This window comes from Bufo bufo, chromosome 9 (genome assembly GCF_905171765.1).
Source record: "Bufo bufo chromosome 9, aBufBuf1.1, whole genome shotgun sequence".
In the NCBI taxonomy this organism is placed as follows: Eukaryota; Metazoa; Chordata; class Amphibia; order Anura; family Bufonidae; genus Bufo; species Bufo bufo.
In genome coordinates this window covers 29595579-29616976 of record NC_053397.1, presented here as the reverse complement: position 1 = coordinate 29616976, position 21398 = coordinate 29595579, and the positions used below count along the sequence as shown (strand labels likewise).

At 40.8% G+C, this 21398-nt stretch overlaps 1 protein-coding gene across 2 annotated transcripts in view; it reads left to right on the top strand.

Moving 5' to 3' along the window:
* Positions 1-21398, top strand: part of PTPRG (protein tyrosine phosphatase receptor type G) — a 494056-nt gene that overhangs the window by 366803 nt on the left and 105855 nt on the right. Inside the window, exons 11-13 of one of the 2 annotated variants that reach the window (XM_040407764.1) lie at positions 752-801; positions 4294-4351; positions 4703-5113. In XM_040407764.1, coding sequence (XP_040263698.1) covers positions 752-801; positions 4294-4351; positions 4703-5113 — 519 coding nt within the window. Of the gene's footprint in view, positions 1-751; positions 802-4293; positions 4352-4392; positions 5114-21398 lie in introns of both variants that reach the window. The other variant, XM_040407763.1, reaches the window with a different exon arrangement.

The window sequence follows — 21398 nt, the reverse complement described above, 5'->3', positions numbered from 1 at the left end:
GCTCCTCCTACTGGTAAGTGACAGGTCTGTGCGGTGCATTGCTTAATGACCTGTCACTTACCAGTAGGAGGAGCTCCCGGCCGGACGCAGACATCGCAGCTCGCAGGTAAGTATAATGCTTCTACAAATTGCTAAGTAAGTTTTTTCATGTCCGTGGATCCTCCAAAAATCAAGGAAGACCCACGGACGAAAAAACGGTCATGGAAAAACGGAACCCATTTTTGCGGACCGCAAAAAAATACGGTCGTGTGCATGAGGCCTTAAGGTGGAAAAAGTTCTGAAATGATTTATCTTTGTCTCTTTTTTTTTTACATCACCGAAACCTGACGTTTTAACAGGGGTGTGTAGACTTTTTATATCCACTGTACATCAGCGTCTAGGGTTCCTGCAAGAGGAATATTAGAGTTTAGTGTAGTCGCTTTTAAATGTCCACGTTCTGAGTCCAGTTTGGACATTGTAGATGTCCATTTTAAAGCTTTTTTCGGCTAATCCACTTTCCTTTAAGACGTCCTCTCATTTTCAACCTTTGAAAAAATTTCTGATTGATCAAATTACAAATTTAGGATTCTGAAGACATGTTGTAATTTAAACCCTCCATAGTATCTGTCTAGCTCCTTATTGGCTTGTCATAAGACAGAAGTAGTAAGGGACAGGGGTAGGAGGACCTCCCATGGCCATAAAAGACCATAAACTGCGCTACACTATTCTGCTATATGGAAGAATGCTCAAGTTTTCCTTTCATTTTTTTCAGCCAACACAACTCGAATATTTGAAGGGACCAGGATTGTGAAGACAGGAGTGGTAAGTAGAGGAACGCCTTCCCTCTCTGATGTCTAGAAGTCTTTTGGTTCTCCAGCGTGATGGTGATGCTCCATGTCCATAAATAGAGATGAGCGAACTTCTGTTTTAAGTTCGGCGTCTAAAGTTCGGCTTCCGGTTAGCGGAGGATCCCGATATGGATTCCGAATTCCGTTGTGGTCCGTGGTAGCGGAATCAATAATGGCCATTATTGATTCCGCTACCACGGACCACAACGGAATTCGGAATCCATATCGGGATCCTCCGCTAACCGGAAGCCGAACTTTAGACGCCGAACTTAAAACAGAAGTTCGCTCATCTCTATCCATAAACCATTCTTCAGCCAGTCGTCTGGACTCTGGCCTGTTTTGAGGCAGTTTTCTTGAAGCTTAAAGGGCTTATCTCAAGATTTAAACTTAGAGGTTCTCTGGGAGTGCTCATTTTTCAGCATGTGCCCATGGCCTGCTCCCTGCCACTCCAGTCCGATCCCCAGCTTGTTTTCTTCTGGCACTACATGGGCATGGTCACATGCTCCCCTGCAGCCAATGACTGGCTTCAGTGGTGACTTGCTGCTTCTGGCCACATCACCACTGAAACCATGTCCATACAGCACTGGAAGAAAGCAAGCTGGGGATCGGAACATGGACACAGCGGAGGAGCGGCAGGGAGCAGGTAAGTATGAATTTCCTGTTTACGAAGGCAGGCTGTGGGCACGTGTTAAAAATTAGTATTTCCAAAGAACCCCTTTAAGCCCTATCCACAGGATTAAGGGATGTGTCTGATCATTAGAGGTCTACCCGTTGGGCACCCCCGCCGATCACAAGAAGAAGAGTCCTATGTGCCCCTGTATTAATGGAGTGCAGGGTTTGAGCAATCGTGCTATCTGTCCATATCTGTCTATCTCTCTCATATCTGTCTATCTCTCTCATATCTGTCTATCTCTCTCATATCTGTCTATCTCTCTCATATCTGTCTATCTACCTCTCTCTCTATCTACCTCTCTCTCTCTCTCTCTCTATCTACCTCTCTCTCTCTATCTACCTCTCTCTCTCTATCTACCTCTCTCTCTATCTACCTCTCTCTCTATCTACCTCTCTCTCTCTCTCTATCTACCTCTCTCTCTCTCTCTATCTACCTCTCTCTCTCTCTCTATCTACCTCTCTCTCTCTATCTATCTACCTCTCTCTATCTATCTACCTCTCTATCTACCTCTCTCTCTATCTATCTCTTTCCACTCTTTTTAATAGCCGTTTTAATGGGCTCTGTGCCCATCTTACATCCATCCATCCCCTGTTTCTATAGCCCTCTCTATGTATCTATTCTTCTATCTATCCTTTTATCTGTCTGATGTATTCCTCCAGCCTATCACATGCACCTTGCCCTCTGCTGTCCACAGCTGTAATAATAACAGGTAGCACTTATATATCCAAGTTTTGCTTTAGACCTTAAACTCTTATGTCCGGAGGAAGCAAATTGAATGTTGTTAGGAAATCCTTATTCTCCAGTCTGTGCCAATTTTTTATATTTATTTTTTACATCGCTAAGCTGCACGTTAAAGAGGAGAATATGTGCGGCCGGTAGATGAGACAATGGTGACATCCGGTGGACACAAATGTAATTAAAAGCCAAACACAAAAAATTGGCTTGTTCTTTTGGGCTTATTTCTTTGCTTTAGTCATTATGAAGAACATATATTGTAATTTCTTTATTTTTTGATTCTTTTTTTTTATTTTATTGGATTAATAAAATTTTTCTTAACTTACAAAAATCTAGACGCAAGATGATTTCAAAATGGAATTTTTTTTTAATAGTGATATGACTGATTTACTATTTGCAATTTTCCAATATAGTATTAGTTTCACCTTCTCCTCGCCAAGGGTTACATTTTACCTAAAAGGAGCCCGTCATCAGTTTCATGCTCCCTTAAACAAACAGCAGCAGGCAGCATTACAAAGAAGAGCCTTTCGGGGTGGGTCCCCTCCATTATTTCCTCGCCTGGCTCGGCTTGACTGCCCAGCGGGCAATTCTCTTAAAATATTTCTGTAAAATGATGCAGCAGAGTAAAAGTTCATTGTAATGTGGGAACCTGCCTGTGGTTAGGGCAGCATGAGAGTTAAAGGGGTTTTCCAGGTCCTAATGATTGATCAGCTGTTCCCTTCAACGTCCGGCAGTAGAGCTAGCACTTGGAATGAAACAGGAAGCACGGCTCCGTTCAAAGTGTAGTGGCCATCTTAGGTTACTGCAGCTCAGTTCCCACTGAAGTGAATGGTAACTGAGCTGCAGTAACCCCGTATGGCCACTACAATATGAACGGAGCTGTGCTTCCTGTCCCATTCCAGCACTAGAGGCTGTAGGGAAGAGCTGATGGGTGAGATTATTGTAGTGTCTGACCCTCAGTGATCGGATATAAATAACCTATCCTGACAATCAGAATCTTGAAAAAAGCCCCTTTAAATGACCACAAAACTGGGGAATATTAGAGATGAGCAAATTTCATATTTTGAAATTCGTTCACGCTTCGTTTACTGGTAAAATAATGAATTGCGTTATGGTCCGTGGCAACGGAATCCATAACACAATTCTATGACGGAATGCATAACGGAATGCCTTTAGAGGCGATCCGTTATTCATTCCGTCATAATAGAAGTCTATGGGCTGCATAACGGATCCGCCCCGTTTCGTAACGGAATCCATAATGCAATTCACCTTTTACCAGCAAACGAATCGCAAACTAATTTCATAACCGGAAATTTGCTCATCTCTAGTGAATACATCATTTCACAATGGGCTGCAGAAGGATGTGATGTTTCACCAGAAATGGCAATGTGCTCCACTGAATCCTACCATATGGCCATGTTCAGTCCAAGACCTATCCACCTATACCGACGAGCTGTTGTGTGAACAATGAAAGGAAATGGTTGTTATTGCAGGCCCATGATGGTGGCACCTATACATTTAGCTGCGCGGTTGCATTGCACCCGATGAGGAACCGTGTAATAAATGTCCCTACTGAATCTTCCAGAGTGAGAACCAGTCCTTACAGCCCTCCCGTTAGTCATCCATATGCACTCATATGGACAGGGGGTTGATTTCACGACCTGTAGCATCAGCTCTTAAAAGGGTTGCCTGGGATTTAAAAATAAAATAAAAAATCCTCTCTCGTTAAATCCTCCACCTCTCCAACATCGCAGCCTTGGTGGTCCCTGCTGCCGATCCTACAGTTATAATGTGACATATATGTCTTTAATTTCAATTGGCCTTCATGATGCTTACTTGTAACGGCACAAGTACCGCCAGTAATTGGCTACAGAGGCCACTTAAATGATGTTGGTGACTTTATCGCTGCAGGATTGGCAGGGACCGGTAGAGCGTTCTTAAAATCACGGCCCACCCCTTTAATAATTGGTGATATATTTTTAATGAATCCCCTGAGGTCCCAGCCTGCCCTGCATGTCTTATGATTGAAAACAGTGTCTTATTTTATCTTAAATACAGAATAAGAAAGTTCAGAGAAAGATTTCCACCAGTGCACTTTCTAAAAGCGTTGCGCCAGGTAATGTACTGACTCTTCTTTTCTGATCTTTCCTCTTCAAGCCTACTGCTTCCCCTGCTTCCTCCGCTGACATGGCTCCAATCAGTTCTGGATCCTCCACCTGGACTTCCTCTGGCATCCCCTTTTCTTTTGTTTCCATGGCCACTGGGATGGGCCCTTCTTCAAGTGGGAGCCAAGCTACCGTGGCCTCTGTGGTGACAAGTACTCTGCTTGCTGGTCTTGGGTTTAGCGGTGGTGGTTTACCTTCTTTTCCTAGCACTGTGTGGCCCACTCGCCTCCCTACTTCCTCTTCTGCCAGTAAGCAGGCTGCAAGGCCTGTCGTGTCTACTACTGAACCTTTACCGTCCACAGGCTCCGACAACGACTCTTCTCCCACAAAAAACAGCGAAGGGGCCGAGGAGGGGGACAAAGATCAAAAAGGCGAGGGGGAAGAGGGTGAGCGAGAGCAGGAGGAGGAAGGCGAGGACGGTGAGAAGAAGGAGAAAGGTGATGTGGCCACACGGTCTTCAGATGTGCAGAACCACACAGAGTCCACCATGACTACTGAAAGTGCTGATGGCCAACGAGACCCCGGCACTAATGAAACTTTAATAGACTCCGAGCAAAAACAAAATACTACTTTAGTAGACGACAGTGACTGGGGTACCCCTGCTGGAAGTACCGTCCCTTTACAAACCACAGTGCCATCCACAGAAGATTATGATCAAAGTACATATTTTCCAGATGAGACAGGAATGGACAACAGATCCAGTGTTTACCAAGGTTGGTGACTAGATCTATCATCTTCGGGCTAAACCAGTATCTTCTGTGTCCTTAAAACTACTGACTTTTCTTACTAAAGAATGTTTCCTTTGCTCAGAACTTCTGTAAATAGAACTAACCTTTGCTCAAGAGTCCTGTACATATCACTAACCTCACTGCTCCATGTTGTGACATCACCCATCCTTTTCTTTTCAATCGTAATATTCCGAATCTTAACTTTCTTTTTTTTCCCGAATTTTGAAATGAATATTTTTTCCGATGTTTTCGTTAACTTGAAGAATAATGTACAGTACTATAATTTTTTGGGCTGGGATGACGGTGCAGGATATGGAAGCGTAATTCTGTACAACAATGCACAGAACATAGGACTGCAAGGACGTGTACACTTAAAGGGGTTATGCAGAACTAGACAAATATGGCTACTTTTCTTTTCCAAAGAATTTACATCCATCTCCATAAGCTTTGTCTGGTATTGCACCTCCACTCCATTAAGTCAATGGCGTTGAGCTGTATTACCACTTACAACTAGGGTTGAACGAACCCGAACTGCAAAGTTCGGGTTCGTACCGAACTTTGTGAGTTCGGATACCCGAACCCGGGCTTTTTCACTGAAGTTCGGGTTCGGTGTTCCGGTGATTTTTATTTTTTTTCCATTATAACATGGTTATAAAGGAAAATAATAGCATTCTTAAGACAGGATGCTAAATAAAATGGCCATTGAGGGGTTAAAAATAATTAAAAAAACATCTCACCTCATCCACTTGATCATGCAGCCGGTACCCTTTTTTTTTCTGCAGGACCTGCACAACATGTGGTAAGAATGGTGACGTCATCGCAGGTCCTGCTGAATGAAGATAGAAGGACCTGCGGTGACGTCATCACAGGTCCTTTTGCAGGTCCTGCAGAAAGAATAGGATACCGGCTGCGCGATCAAGTGGATGAGGTGAGGTTTTTTTTTATTATTTTTAACCCCTCAATGGCCATTTTATTTAGCATTCTGTCTTAAGAATGCTATTATTTTCCGTTATAACCATGTTATAACGGAAAATAATAAAGTGAAGTTCGGGTCCCCATTTACTTTATTGGGGTCCGGGTTCGGGGTCAAGTTTGGGTCCCGAACCTGAACTTTGACATGAAGTTTGGCCGAACTCTGCGAACCTGAACTTCCACGGGTTCGCTCATCCCTACCTACTACCTTTTGGACAGGTGGGGTGCTGTTGAGGAAGAAATCAGCTATGTTTTTTAAATCCTGCGCAGCCTCATTAAAGCTAAGCTCTGGTCTCCTAGTAAACTCATGGCATGAGGCAGCAACAGGGTTTTAGCCACTGTGTGTGCAAGGGCATGTGAATGTATTAAAATACAGTACCTTAAAGGGAATGTGTCATCCAAAAATGACCAATTACTTAAATCAAGTTTTTATGTTAAATTTTTTTTAATTATTTTTTATATTCCATTGACAGATATCACACTGGCCACTAGGTTTCAAATGTATCAAGACTTCCTGTTCTTTGAGAGCAGCCACATGGGCCATACACAATAGATTGGAGCTGATTCATTGACTCCTATTGGAGAGTTTTCTGGGCATGCTCTGTGACCTGTGCAGAGGTCAGAAGGGAGAAGATAAGCTGTGATATCACCTGGCGGATTCTATCTATCTATGCATCTATCTATCTATCTATCTATCTATCTATCTATCTATAGGAAGGTGTTATCGGTCATGGTAATCCTGCCTGTGGTGATAATGAGATGACTGCTTTAAAGTTACCTGTACAGAACAGGAAGTCTTTACATATTTCATGCCTAGTGCAAGATTTTTGATTTTTTTTTTTTTTTTTTAAATAGTGACATGGAAATCTTTATTTTTTTATTTTTTTTTTAATCATCAAAAAAAGCATAAAAATGTGACATTACAATTCTTTGAGGTTTTTTAAATATTCCATGTGACTATCGACAGCATATAAAAAAAAAAGAAGTAAAAGTGTAGATATCACGCATAAAATTGTGACACATTCCCTTTAATTTTCAATTTACTTCCATAGCCCCCCTGCCTGCATGCCATGAGTGACTACCTGTGTTGCTCATGTATAATAGGAAGGATGGTACTCATCCATGCAATTTCCTGAACAGCTAGCAGAGGGAGGTGTGTATTTTCTGTGCTCTACTTAGAAGCACTCGCATGCAGCATTGTATGCAGGGAACTGTAGTATTTTATTAAAAAAAAAAAAAAAAAGCAAGAAAACCTGTGCCGTATTTAAAAGCGTACTCCCTAGCACAGGGGGACTAAAGGAAAGTTTGATAGCCACAGTCACAGCTCTGTTACATTTTTTTTAATTAGCCAGGAGACTGGAGGTTTTTCCAAATGGGTCGTCCCATCTCTCCGTGGAAACGGCCTGATGGGACAACCCCTTTAAGAGCAAAACTCTTTTCTAAAGTACAGAACTGTATGTGATGCTACAGGTGGAACTTTTATTTTTTTGGCTAATGTACAGAAAGACATGCGGTTGTGTTAAAGTGCAAGTATGGCGCTTATATGAAGGGTGGTAGTTGGAACAAGATTGCGGGGTTTTTTATGCATTTATGGTACTTTTTTTAGTTTCTAATAGATTGTTACAAGTTTTTGATAGTTGTGGAAATATCTGTACCGTTACACAGCGTATACCACATGAGGAAACAAGTGTTAATAAACGTCCACCTTTACTCTATGAAAAACCTACGCTGGACTCATTTTTATGTGGTTTGGATTAATATGTATCCACCGATACCATGGTATTTATATCTTTAATAGCAGAGTGAAATCAATAAAGATGGTAGCTTTTTCTAAAAATTGGTAGAATTTTTTTTTTGTACTAAATTCCTGTGGGCAACTACGGAGAAAACTAAATTGCTGTGTAATTTTCCCTCTTAATTCATATTTGTTTAATTGTGAATAAATGTCCCCAGTTCTAACCGCGCAGTGGGCATTTCCCGCTAAGTACAGATAGTTGTCATGAGTATTTTCAGGTCGGACGCCTATTGGTCCTATACATCCTTCCTACCATAGTTATCAACCTTACAGTTGGTAAATTAGGGAAAAATAGACCCTGCCCCTAGGAATTCCCCTCATTTATGGGCGGTACTTACATTTTAGGCCTAAGACATTTCCTACTAAGTACAGGTGGAGTTGTCATGAATATTATCATGTCGGGAAACTTATTGGTCCTATACATCCCACCTACCATAGTTACCAGCATTGCACTTGGTAAATTAGGGACAAGTACACCCTCCCCTGGGAATGCTCCCAATCTATATGGGACCATATAGTTATGGACTGTACCCACCCATTTTTGGCCCTAGACATTTCCTACTAAGTATAGATAGTTATCATGTTGAATCCTATTGGTAATATAAATCCCACCTACCATTGTTACCAACATTACAGTTGATAAATTAGGGACAAATAGACCCCACCCCTGGAAATGCCCCCGATCTGTGTGGGACCACATATTTATGGGTGGTACTTACATAATGCCCCACCCATTTGAGGCCTAAGAACTTTCCTACTAGGTACAGGCAGAGTTGTCATGAATATTATCATGTCAGGACACCTGTTGGTCCTATACATCCCACCTACTATAGCTACCAATATTACAGTTGATGTATTAGGGACAAATAGACCCCGCCCCAGGAATGCTACCGATCTGTGTAGGACCACACATTCATGGGCGGTACTTAAATAATTCCCCACCCATTTTTGGCCCAAGACATTTCCCACTAAGTATAGATGGTTAGGAACATTATCATGTTGGAACACCTATTGGTCCTATACATCCCACCTACCATAGTTACCAACATTACAGTTGATAAATTGGGGAGAAATAGACTCCGCCCCTAGGAATTCCCACAGATTTATGGGTGGTACTTGCATAATGCCCCACTCATTTGAGGCCTAAAACATTTTCTACTTGGTATAGATAGTTATCATGAATATTATCAGGTCGGGACACCTATTGGTGTTATACCTCCCACCTACCCTAGGTACCAACATAACAGTTGGTAAATTATGGTCAAGTATACCACTCCCCTAGGAATTCCCTCAGCACGGCTTATATAATGCCCCACCCATTTTTGGCCCAAGACAGCCCAAATTTGCAGGGACTGTCTATGAAAATTAGGGACAGTCCCTGCTAATTCCGAACTGTTTGCAACTATCCACAGGCCAATATATTTATATTTATTGACCATTACTGATGACCTTAATAACGTAGTTGATATCCACCATTTACGTTGTTTCTAACACGACTGAAAATATCAGTTATAGTCTAAGAATAATGGCGTAATTTACAGGAAGACTGTTCTGGTCACCCGTAGCAACCGATCAGAGCTTAGCTTTCACTTTTCCAGCACAATTTAAGGAATGAAACCTGAGCTTGGATTGGTTGCTATGGGCAGCATGGACAATATTGCTGTTAGTTTTAATAAATAAGGCCACAGAAGGGCGATTTAAGGAAATCTGTGTAAAATGAACACTGGGGCCGACTTACTAATCCTATAGAATAGATGATGTAAACTTAGTCCTGAACCAGACTGATCACAGGGGCTCAGGTTGGTTGATAAATTTGGTGCAAGGATAGACCGCTGTTGGTTTGCTTACTTTGAGCCCCACTTTTTAGACAGATTCTTATTAAATCTGGGCCACTGCCTTTGTTGCCCATAACAACCAATCGCAGCACTGCTTTCATTTCTGATAGTGCTCTTGATAAACGAAAGCTGCGCTGTGATTGGTTGTGTGGGCAACGAGCGGATTTTCTTTTTGACTTTTTTAATAAAGCCGCCTCATCTCTTTATCGCCTCAAGCTCCCCATGAGTTATGGAGGTACATAAGAATATACTCTTTGTAATTGAAAACAGGGTTCAGACCCCAAGTAAGGTTCCCCTCAATGATCAAAAGACTCTAGTCATTAAGAACTTTTTTTTTTTTTAAGATTTAGGTTTTTTTTAGACTAAAAAGGAAGATTTTTGAGATTTGCATATATTTATTACAAAAATATTTTTTTTGTCATCCTATACATACACATTATTGTAAAGCTTCAGAAATTCTGCAAAATTATCCAACTGATAATAGAAGTTTCTGATATATCTAACACCTTGTTGTTTTGCCTACTCTTTTGATGCAGTCATTTTTTTATTTTTTTTTGTAGTGGTCTCTTAACTGTGAGCCTCCAGCTGTTGTGCAACTACAACTTCCATCATGGCCTGACAAAGCATTCTGGGAGTTGTAGTTTTGGAAGAGCTGGAGAGCCACGGGTTATAGAGATTACGGGTCTCTTTAAAGGCACTATTTCCAGTAGGTTTCATTTGACCAGTACCTGCTGTTCCCTTTGTAACCTGCAGAGGGCAGCTCAGTGCTTTTCTGAACTCTGAAGGTGAAGCAATTTGTGCATCAGCTGCAGTATTTCGACATTTAATATCATGTCTAGGGTTGAGCGAACCCGAACTGCAAAGTTCGGGTTCGTACCGAACTTTGCGAGTTCGGGTACCCGGACCCGAACCCGGACTTTTTCACTGACGTTCGGGTTCGGTGTTTGGGTAATTTTATTTTCCATTATAACATGGTTATAACAGAAAATAATAGAATTCTTAAGACAGAATGCTAAATGAAATGGCCATTGAGGGGTTAAAAATTGAATAAAAAAAACTTGCCTAACTGAAAATAATAAAGTGAAGTTCGGGTCCCCATTGACTTTAATGGGGTCTGGGGTCAAGTTCGGGTCAGGTTCGGGACCTGAAGTTCGGCCGAACCCGAACTTCCAACGGTTCGCTCATCGCTAATCATGTCATAATTGCAAGTGATATGTTTTATTCGAAATTCTTTTGTTTTAATTTATAGAAATTTTTACGTATAGTCGAATAATAATAATTTGTAAATGGAAATGTTTGAAGGTTATTTAAAGGGGTGGCCAGCACTCACAATATCCATTGGATAGACCATCAATATCAGATCGATGGGGTTCAGACTCTTGGTGCCAGGGCTGTATCCGGTTGATCAAACAATGCACCCATATCCTAGTTTATCTTGATGAAATTCTTGAGCTGTCCAAAAACAGGACACAGTTAATGTTGGGGGTCGTAGGGTTTAAGGGACTTTTGAATAGTCCCCTTTTGTTCAGATCGTCCCTTAAGGATAAGATGAGCTCAGTTCTTCTCTGCTTCAATTCCTTGAAATAAGCCAAGTTAGCGAGGGCAGCAGTAAATGTAAATTTCTCTGCAGTGCCCCTACAGGAGAAATGAAGCATTACATATTTCCCATTGAAATCACTGGCTGCTAATGAAATGCATAGACTGGCTGGGTTCCTTCAGACACTCTTCAATCTTGATAATAGAAAAAGTTCATTAGTTATTTAAACCAGACAACGTTCAAGCTTAGTATATGGTCAAGGTTGTGTGTCAGGACATGGGGCGAAAGATAATTATTATAATCTTTTTCTAATTTTTATTTTTTTTATTGGTCCGGTTAAGGGGGTTATCCCATGATGTAATCTAAACAAATAACATCATATAGTACATGACAATCTCTTTCTAACGAACTTAGAACCAGCCCTGTACCTCACATGGATCCAGAGATCTCCCCAGTCATTGATACTATTGCTCTGCTAGATTTATTTCAAGCTGGCAGCTCAGTGGGCATGTCCTTTCTCAGGGGTTGTGTCCTTTCTGCTACAGCTGGTGGCAGTTGAAGCATGGAACTAGCCTATGCTTCCATCTCGGTGAGCTGGACATAGAATTTAGAAAAAGAGAAAACAGCAGGTGGCGCTATACAGATACATTTCGGTGAATACCTCAACGGCTATACTAGATTTTCAATCCCATGCAATTACAAAAGTATTCAGATCCAGGTGCTGGTTCTGTAATGTAGAATATTTTTCGCGGGACAAGCGCTTTAGGTGGTTCTAATAGTGTCTAGCATCCGTAAGCATTTTTTTACTGACTGCCGGGAGTAATTGCAGAATTCTGGTTCTGTCAAATCCATACAAAAAGTAATACCTGCAGAATTTGCTTGTGACATAGACACATAAGAAACCAATATAGATATGTTGTTAAGCGGAGTCCAAAAAAATCCTAACACTGTTATTTCCAATCTGTCCACCAGGGGCACTGTTCTGCTAGAATCCATTGATCCTTTCAGTAATGTCCGTAGTCCGCAGGCCCTTTCATTTTAATTTTCCAAACCTTTAAGAACTGTTCCCTGAAACGCAGTATTTTGGGTGGAAAGTCATAGCAATTAAAGCTCCCTGGATGGAACCTGTGTGTCAAGCAAGGCTTCATGACCCCAAGTTCATCTTTAATAACCACCTGGCTCTGGATTTGGTGGTCTACCCATTTTCACTTGAAGCTTGCTAATAGTGACCTGATGTGTCCATTATATTAAGTATTTTGACCACAGCATATTTTACTGGCTCCTGTTATCGGTAAAGTGGCTCATTAATGCATTTCCAGGCTAAACATTATGCAAGGCTACGCAGAGAGGCACTTTAATGTCCGTGGGTAGTAAATATGGCCATTAATCATTAGCTTTGTGCAGTAATTTGTATGGCTTTATAATTAACTTTATCCCACTGGTGTGAACGTAGATTTGTGCTAACGTTGACTTTAATGTCTTACCTACTGGCAATTTCTGCAAAGTGTTTCTCTTAAAAAAAAACATCAATTACACAAACTCAAGTTTTTTTTGTATTTTTTTGGGGGTGAGCCTCCACTGTTTGTTATCATTGGTTCCACAAACGTAAACCCATAGCCTCTTTGTAATATATATTTTTTTCCTTTTTTTAAAATATATTTTGAGGAAAATTATTGAATATCAAATGTCTGAGTGGCCAAAGTATGTGCACCTTTGCTTTCAGTATCTGGTGTGGCCTCCTTGTGTAACTAAACATTTCCAGTAATTGTTGATTAGTCCTTCACATCGACTTGGGGGAATATCAGCCCATTCCTCTGTACAAAACAGCTTCAACCCTGCTATGTTGGTGGGTTTCCTCCCATGAACTGCTCACTTCAGGTCCTTCCACAACATTTCTATTGGATTAAGGTCAGGACTTTGGATTGGCCATTCCAAACCTTTAACTTTTATCCTTATTCTTTGGTAGAACGTCTTGTGTTCTTAGGGTCGTTGCCTTGCTTCATGACCCATGTGTTCTTGAGATTCAGCTCGTGGGCAGATGTCCTACAATTTTTTTTTAGCATTTGCTGGTATAATTCAGAATTTCTTGTCCCATCAATGATGGCAAACAGTCCTGGCTCAGATTCAGCAAACCATGATACTACCACCATTGTGCTTCACAGGTGGGATGATTTTTTTTTTTCACTGTAATGCAGTGTTTTTCATTCTTCAAACATAACCCTTCTCATTTAAAACCAAAAGTTCTAAAAAAAAAAAAAAAGTTCAAAAAAATTGCTTGTCCAGGTAATCCTTAGCAAACTGAAGACAGGTAGCAGTGTTCTTTTTGGAGAGAAGCATCTTTCCTTGCAGTCCTGCCATGCACACCATTGTTGTTCAGTGTCCTTATGGTGGACTCATGAACATTAACATTGGCTAATATGAGAAAGGCCTTTAGCTGCTTAGAGGTTACCTTGGGTTCCTTTGTGACCTTGCAGACTATTAGACTCCTTACTCTTGGTGGGATCTTTGTTGGTCGACCACTCCTGGAGAGGGTAATAACGGTCTTAAATTTCTTCCATTTCTACCCAATCTTTTTGTGGACTGTGGTGTCTAAACTCTTTAGCGATGGTTTTGTAACCTTTTCCAACCTGATGAGCCTGAACAACTCTTCTAATGTTCTCAGAGATCCTCTTTTGTTAATGTCATGATTGACTTCCACAAACGCGTTATGAAGATCAGACTAAATAAATCAGGTCGCCCACTCACACCCGATTGTCATCCCATTGATAGAAGACACCTAACCCTTATCTCGCCTGCATAGTATCTGCTAATCCTAGAGGTTCATATACATGTACCACTCAGACATGTCATATTGGACCATTTTTCTCAATAAAAAATTTACCAAATCAAATATTTTTTTCTCTTACATTTTGACATACAAAAAAGAAACAAAAGAAATTCACATATTTAAAATAAAAGGGTTGTCCTGTTGAAGGAGGAAACTGGACAGCACATGTGGTCTGCCTGCAGTAAAGAATAGATCCTGCGCTGTTCCTCCAGTTTGAACAACATGTGACTCATGCAGCCAATCACTGGCCTCTTTGGTAAACTGCTGAGGCCAGTGATTGGCTGCAGCAGTCAGATGTTGATTGGCTGCTGCAGCCGGGTAAACTGTGCTTTGCCAGGACAACCGAAGCGGCAGCGTGGGAGCTGACGTGTACGTAATGGATTATTCTTTATTGCAGGTGGAGTTCGGTTTGTTCCTGAAACACAGAGTCACTATTATAACCCCTCACACTTAGGCCTCTTGCACACGACCGTATGTATTTTGCGGTCCGCAAAAAAAGATGACATCCGTGTGCATTCCGTATTTTGCAGAACAGAACAGCTGGCCCTTCATAGAACAGTACTATCCTTGTCCGTAATGCGGACAATAATAGGACATGTTCTATTTTTATGCGGAACATACATACGGAAACGGAATGCACACGGAGTAACTTCAATTTTTTTTGCGGACCCATTAATGTGAATGGTTCCGGATACGGTAGACAAAAAAAGGAATGGACACGGAACTAAATTACGTTTGTGTGCAAGAGGCCTTACCTGTGCAACAAGGAGTAAACCGTGCTTATTTTTCAGCATGTTTATCCCTGTGAGTTTGTTACCCGTCAGCAAGTTGCCTATGTCAAGTTAATTTCTTCTTTTTTATTTATTTTTATCGGTATTCAACTTTAAACATGCAAGAAAAATATTTAAAGAGCAAATTCGCTTATTACTCATTTCTACTCCATGCAAATCTAAACTATGTTGTCCATAATATAACAACTAATTATTTCTGGCATCTTTTTTTTTTGTAAAATTCTGTGTTTATATTTTGTGATTGAATTCATATATCTCTTTGTTTTAATGATGAATCTCTATAGCTGAGCCTTCCTGGGTAGTCGCACAAATCATGATTGGAATAAACTTTGTCGTTTTTAAATTATTTTCTACTGGAATATATAGTAGATGTAGAGCAGTGGTCTCTAACCTGTGACTCTCCAGCTGTTGAATAATTGCCACTCCCAGCATAGCTTACTTTAAGGGGTTGTAGTTTTCCAACAGCTGGAGGTTGAAAGTCACTAGTGCATGGTCCTAGGGGGTGGAGCATGGCAGTAGGGATTCAAAGAAAACATGCACTGCCCCCGAGGACCTACACTAGGCATGTAGTGTTCTGATAACATATACTTGGCATAGCCATTATTACAGATTATAGGTCAGTACTGAATTATTTTATCTGATGGGAGTCCTGTAACAATGGCAAAGTATGTGCCTCTCTGTACTAATAACCCAATGTTGACCAGATTGCCATGTTTCATGATGTACTATGGGTCTCCTCTTATTGATATTTGTATTATTATTATTATTATTATTATTATTATTATTCTAATTTAGTTGCATATTCGACCTGAAAATTGTGTGGGCCTTCCCAATCAGCTGGCCATAGTAGTAACTTCTGCTGAATATACAGTATGTGGTAAAAAAAAAAAACAATTCCAAACAATCTTAATCCAGTCCAAAAATTCTAGGATTTGGTTTTAAATTTTTCCTTTTTTGCCCCTTTTTTTGGTAGATCTTTTCCTCTTTTTATTTTTTTTGCCCCTCTAAAACAGCGCCTCTCCTGACCATGGGATGTATCTGGTATGGCAGTTCAGTTCCTTTCAAGTAAATAAGGCTGAGTTGTAACACTCATGGGATGGGATAAGTGTGACAAGTTTTTTTTCTAATCTAAGACAACCTGGATACATTGACCCTACCACCCCCACCCTCAATCATTGCGGCAATCTTAATGAGGCATGAAGGAGGAATAGGGCTTCATTTTGGGAGTAGGACAACAATATTTATATTAAATGTATTTATTGTGGTTTTTTTCTGCACATTGATGTGAATTCTTCTTTTGAAATATTTTTAATGTTTTTTCCTCCCCAGAAACAATGCCACCCTTGCTCATTGGTCATGTCTGGTATTGCAATCCAGCCCCATTTATATAAATGGGCTGAGTCACAATACCAGGCTTAGCCTTTGGACAAGAGTGGTGTTGTTTCTTAGGAAAGAAAATTAAAAAAAAACAACCCTTTCTTTTGTAATTCCATTCAATCCTTTTAAAGGGGTTTTCCAGGCTCCTTATATTGGTGACCTATTCTTGGGATAGGGCATTAATATGGGATTGGTAAGGGTCCGACGTCCTGCACCCCTGCCAACCAGCTGTTCCCTTCAGCCCCCGGTTCTGAAACTAGCACTGTGAATGTAGAGGGAACCACAGCTCCGTTCAAGGTGTAGTGGCTGTGCTGGGTTACTGCAGCCCCGCTCCCATTCACTTCATTGGGAGCGGAGCTGCAGTAACCCAGCACGGTCGCTACACCTTGAACAGAGCTGCGGTTTCCTCCCTCTCCATTCACAGTGCTAGTTCAAGTGACAGAAGCTGAAGGGAACAGCAGATTGGTGGGGTTGTAACTTGTGGGGTATCGGACCCTCACCGATCGCATATTATTGTCCTATCCTGAGGATAGGTCATCAATGTCAGGAGCCTGAAAAACCCCTTTAAGCATTTTTCCTAAATGAGTGCAATGTACCTGTGTCCTTACCAATGCTATTTAGTTTGCCACCTGTGCTAGTTATAAATGGAGAACTGCAGTATTGTCTTCTTGGTAGCCTATGAAAAAATAAGCTACCAGAATGTTAGTACATACAGCCATGAGGTGTCACCTGGCCGTGAAGGCTGGCCATCCACCATTCTAGTCATCAAACCTTCTTCTATACAATATAATGCAGATGTGCTGCTATATTTGTATATTTTACCAGTACTATATCATGGTCTTGTACACCCGATTGACCAAAGATATCACATAACACATCTGACTTGACTACAGATCTTGGCCTAGGACAGGAATAAAATGAAATAAAAGTGTAAAAACTGTATAAATTGTTCTAAATGTGTAGTAATGAAACTGTTCCTTAGAATTTTATCGCTACCAATGATGAACTTGTAAGAAATTTCTATATTCAGTGAACTCTGTATTGTAACATATTGAGGTTAATTAATAAAAGTCTTAATACTCTTTCATCTGCTTAATGCTTGTTCATTTCAAGCATCATCACCCCATCTTTTCACATTTGGCCTTCAGGCTCATCCTGCTGAATCATCCTGCACACACTTTCCATACTGCTATCTGGAGGACAGAGGGGCCCCTAGCAAAAAATGTCGATGGGGTTCTGGTTCATGCCACCTTCCCATTCTGCTCTTGTTGGCTATAAACTTTCCCATCATTTGTAGTAGAGAAGACCACCCATCCAACTCCTTTGTATCCCATGTGGTGCCTGTAGAGGTCCATAACGCTCATGGAGAAGGGAAACAGACCCTATCTGATCTAGGGTCTTTCTCTTTGTGAGGCACATGTCCATTGTATCAGCTGCCTCCATAATGTCTGTGCCCTTGGTACCTACCAAAATGGTCTTAAATTACATTCCAAAAACTCTACTTTAAAGTAGAGATGGTCATAAAAACTCCACCAACCGTTACCTAATCAGTAATACACTGGGCTTTGCCCAACTCTCTGAGAACCCCGACGAGAGATATTTGACTTGTAATGTCATAAAGCCCAATGCAGTTTTTCTTGATCCATCACAAAATTACAGTAAAACAACCAGCACACAACTTGTTGGTATCTGAAGATACAGTAGGTCACCAGTAACAATGGTCTAGGTCTTGGCCCTCCAAGTATACCACCTCAAATATTCCAATATGAAGCCACCAATCATTGGTCATTACTACAATCTCTGATATAAGAAAATGTAACCATGTGTCTGAACTGGGACATAAGATATGGGTGTCTAGAGCTTTGACTCTGTTTCTCCTCTCTACCTTGACTCTGACTATGGCATCATCTGCAAAAAAGTTCATGTTCTCCTTGTCTTCACATAGGCTTCTACCTTCTCTAGTTTCTTTCCATCATAAATATGCTATGGCAAGTCGGTTCCTATGCAACTGGCCCTATCGTGTACCAAAGGGATTTAATATATTTCATTTAACTAGAGCTATATAAAGGATACTATGTAATTCTGTGCTGCATAGGTGAGCTAATTTACTTGCCAGCTAGTCTGCCTAGCTAAAACAATTATCGGAACGCTCCGGGCAGAACTGATGCATTGTGTTATGGCTAGGGCAGTGTCTATAGGGGGTAGTGACAAAGAACACCCAAGAGATAATCGTAATGTTGTGTCCTGCACTGGGCATAAAGCAGTGTGTCATCTTTGCAGAGTGTTCCTTTTAAAGCGGTTCTCCTGGATATTAACATTGATGGCCTATCCTCAGGATAGTTCATCGATATTAGATTGGCAGGGGTCTAACTCCCGCTATCCCTGCTGATCAGCTGTATGCAGAGGCTGTGGCACTTCGTAAACGCTTAGGCTTCTGTGACATCACATTTATCGTTCTCATGGCCTTGGTGCAGCTCACTGCAATTCATGTGAATCTAGTTGAGCTACAATACCAAGCAGAGCCGCTTTCCAGTGGACCACTCCGTGCTTGGTAAGCTGTAAGGAGGCTGCGGAGCTCACCAGAATTCTGCTGAGCGTCGCAGCTTCCTCAAACAGCTGGTCGGCGGGGTGTCTGGAGTCAGACCCCTGCTGATCTCTTATTTAAGACCTATACTGAGGATAAGCCATCAATATGAAAATCCAAGAGGACCCCTTTTAAAGGTGTTGCTTCATCAGAGACAAATCTTTTTAACATGTGGCCCCCCAGGGCAATCAGCTGATGGCTCCAGGTCCTGCTTCCATCACCCTTGCAAACCACTGTTATTATCAAGGAAAACCTTGGTGATAACTTGTCCATCCCTTGTTTTGGGAACACTTTTTTTTCTCTTTTCCATCCAACCTTTCAAAGCACATTTCTTTCCAGTGTTTCAAGCCTTCTCATTGTATGGTAAATTAAGCTTCAGTCTGGTCATCTGTACTTTTAGCAAAAGATTAAGCTTGACTTGGCCACAGATCAGCTTTGTTTTCCTTGCTTCCCATGGCATTTTAATATTTTTTTTCTTTTAAAGGCCTATTCCCCTAATGACCTCTTCTGACATATTAATCAGTCCAATCACTGGGAATTCAAGTTGCAGTAGTGATGTCTACAAAAAGCTTAGTGATGATAGTCAAATGTGCCTGCCTTGGGTAAATTTCCCCTTTACCAATAATTTAGGAGTTTTGTTCCTTTAAAAAATCCTCAAGAATAAGAAACCTGTCGTGCAAGGTGGAGTTCTTCTTCACTTGTGCTGCACCCTTGCCCCAAGACAAATATGCATCTTGTATCAATGTTGATGCCTTGGTAAATTCTTAGAGGAATTTTCAAGTCTGGCATTTTTATGATCACGCATTTAACAGCAGTCACTTTCTCTTTTCTCGATCATCCTCCTCCATAGGTTATTATTTAGTGTCTTATATTCTGCTTGCCGAAATATTGTTAGCATTAGATTTAAATATACATTACCCATTAATGATGGCGTGTCAAAATTTTACTGCCTTGTTTATTAACACTAATAAACTCACTTTCATTAGAACGTTATAAAAATGAGTACAAGGCGCAGTTTTTCTTTATTTTTAAGGCTTTTGATTTGTCAAAAATGTAATTTTCTGACATTTCCTAAAAAGTCAGTAGGTGTTTTTATACCATTTTTCTTCCTGTAGTATGTATATAAAGTCAATATTTTTGGTTACAAAACGTAATTACTCAGATCACATCTTTGCCCTCATGGTTTCACAATCTAGTTCCTATATTTCGAGCACTCCCATCCTAGAGTCCAGCCTCAAGGTGACCATTCATTCCAGGGTCATTTCAGATGTTCATAATACGGTGGCTTTCGTGGACATGATCTTACAATGCATCCACAATATGGCCATCTAAAACCTACTTTGGAGTAACTGGTCACCTATAAACTACAGGGCATGCAACTGTTTTTAGGTGTAGGAGAAAACAAAATTAACCAGAGGATGACCACACAGGGATGTAGCAGTCTTTTCTGGCTCTGGTCCTTGAGGAGCCTGAAGACCTTTCTACCACCACATATGAGACCAGTATTAGAAATGGCACATAAGTGGGCGGACCTTTTACTGATTTTGCATTGGAATCCTGGAGTCTCAAGGTATGCCTCTGCCACCACATGTGGCTTCAAACGCTTCAAATAACTTGGTTGCATTCAAACCCATGGCATCCGTGCTAACCACAGACCCACCTCCAAAATATGAGGTGTATTATGAAAATTGTCTTTGGACACTGCAGTGCAAGATGAAGGAATATAGTCAATTATTGATGTACAATGTTCTTTGCTGCTGTTGAAGGACCATGAATAGCATGCTTGGTGTGTCATGAATGTCACCAAATTTTATTATGTCTTTTTTTATTATTATTTTTTTTATTACTCTTTTGTCTAACTTTCTGTGTCTTTTGCTCTCCTTGATATGTACTACTATAGATTAGCTATTTAATGGTGTCCGTGCAGCCAGCTACATAATTTTATATTGCCGTCTGAATCGCCTACTGTTCTAAATGTGTTGTACAATCTAATATGTTTTGATTTGCCAGTTCTTAATGTTACATTCAAAATTATTGTGGCTTTACTTATTGATGTTTTTGTGTGCAAGAAAAATTGAGTAGTCAATAGACTAAGACCTAAATCGGGACCCACAATCTGCTTTTCAGGCTCCTTAATTGTCAGATGAATCAAGTAGGGTGCAAAAATGAGAGATACACTTGTTTCCTTACTGATCTGGAATTATGACTGACCATAGAGCATTTTCCCAGATGTTAAGAAATTAAATAGATTAGCTGTTTTATGAGACTAGCCATCTTTCGGGCATGTCCTTTATAATGGTTGAATTTGAATAATTTATCTTCTAAAACGGTATAACATGACCACAGTGCAGACATATCTACCATATACATATTGTTCAGTCCAGGGGTATGCTATAAATGTCTGACAGGTTCCAATTCCACCACCACTCTCCCACCTATGGGGAGAATGGGGTCCCCTTCGATCCAAATGGTTGGATCTCTGTCCATTGTCATTTATATGAGTTTGTGAAGGAGCAGAGTGCTTGACTACTCACATAAAGTACAATGACGAT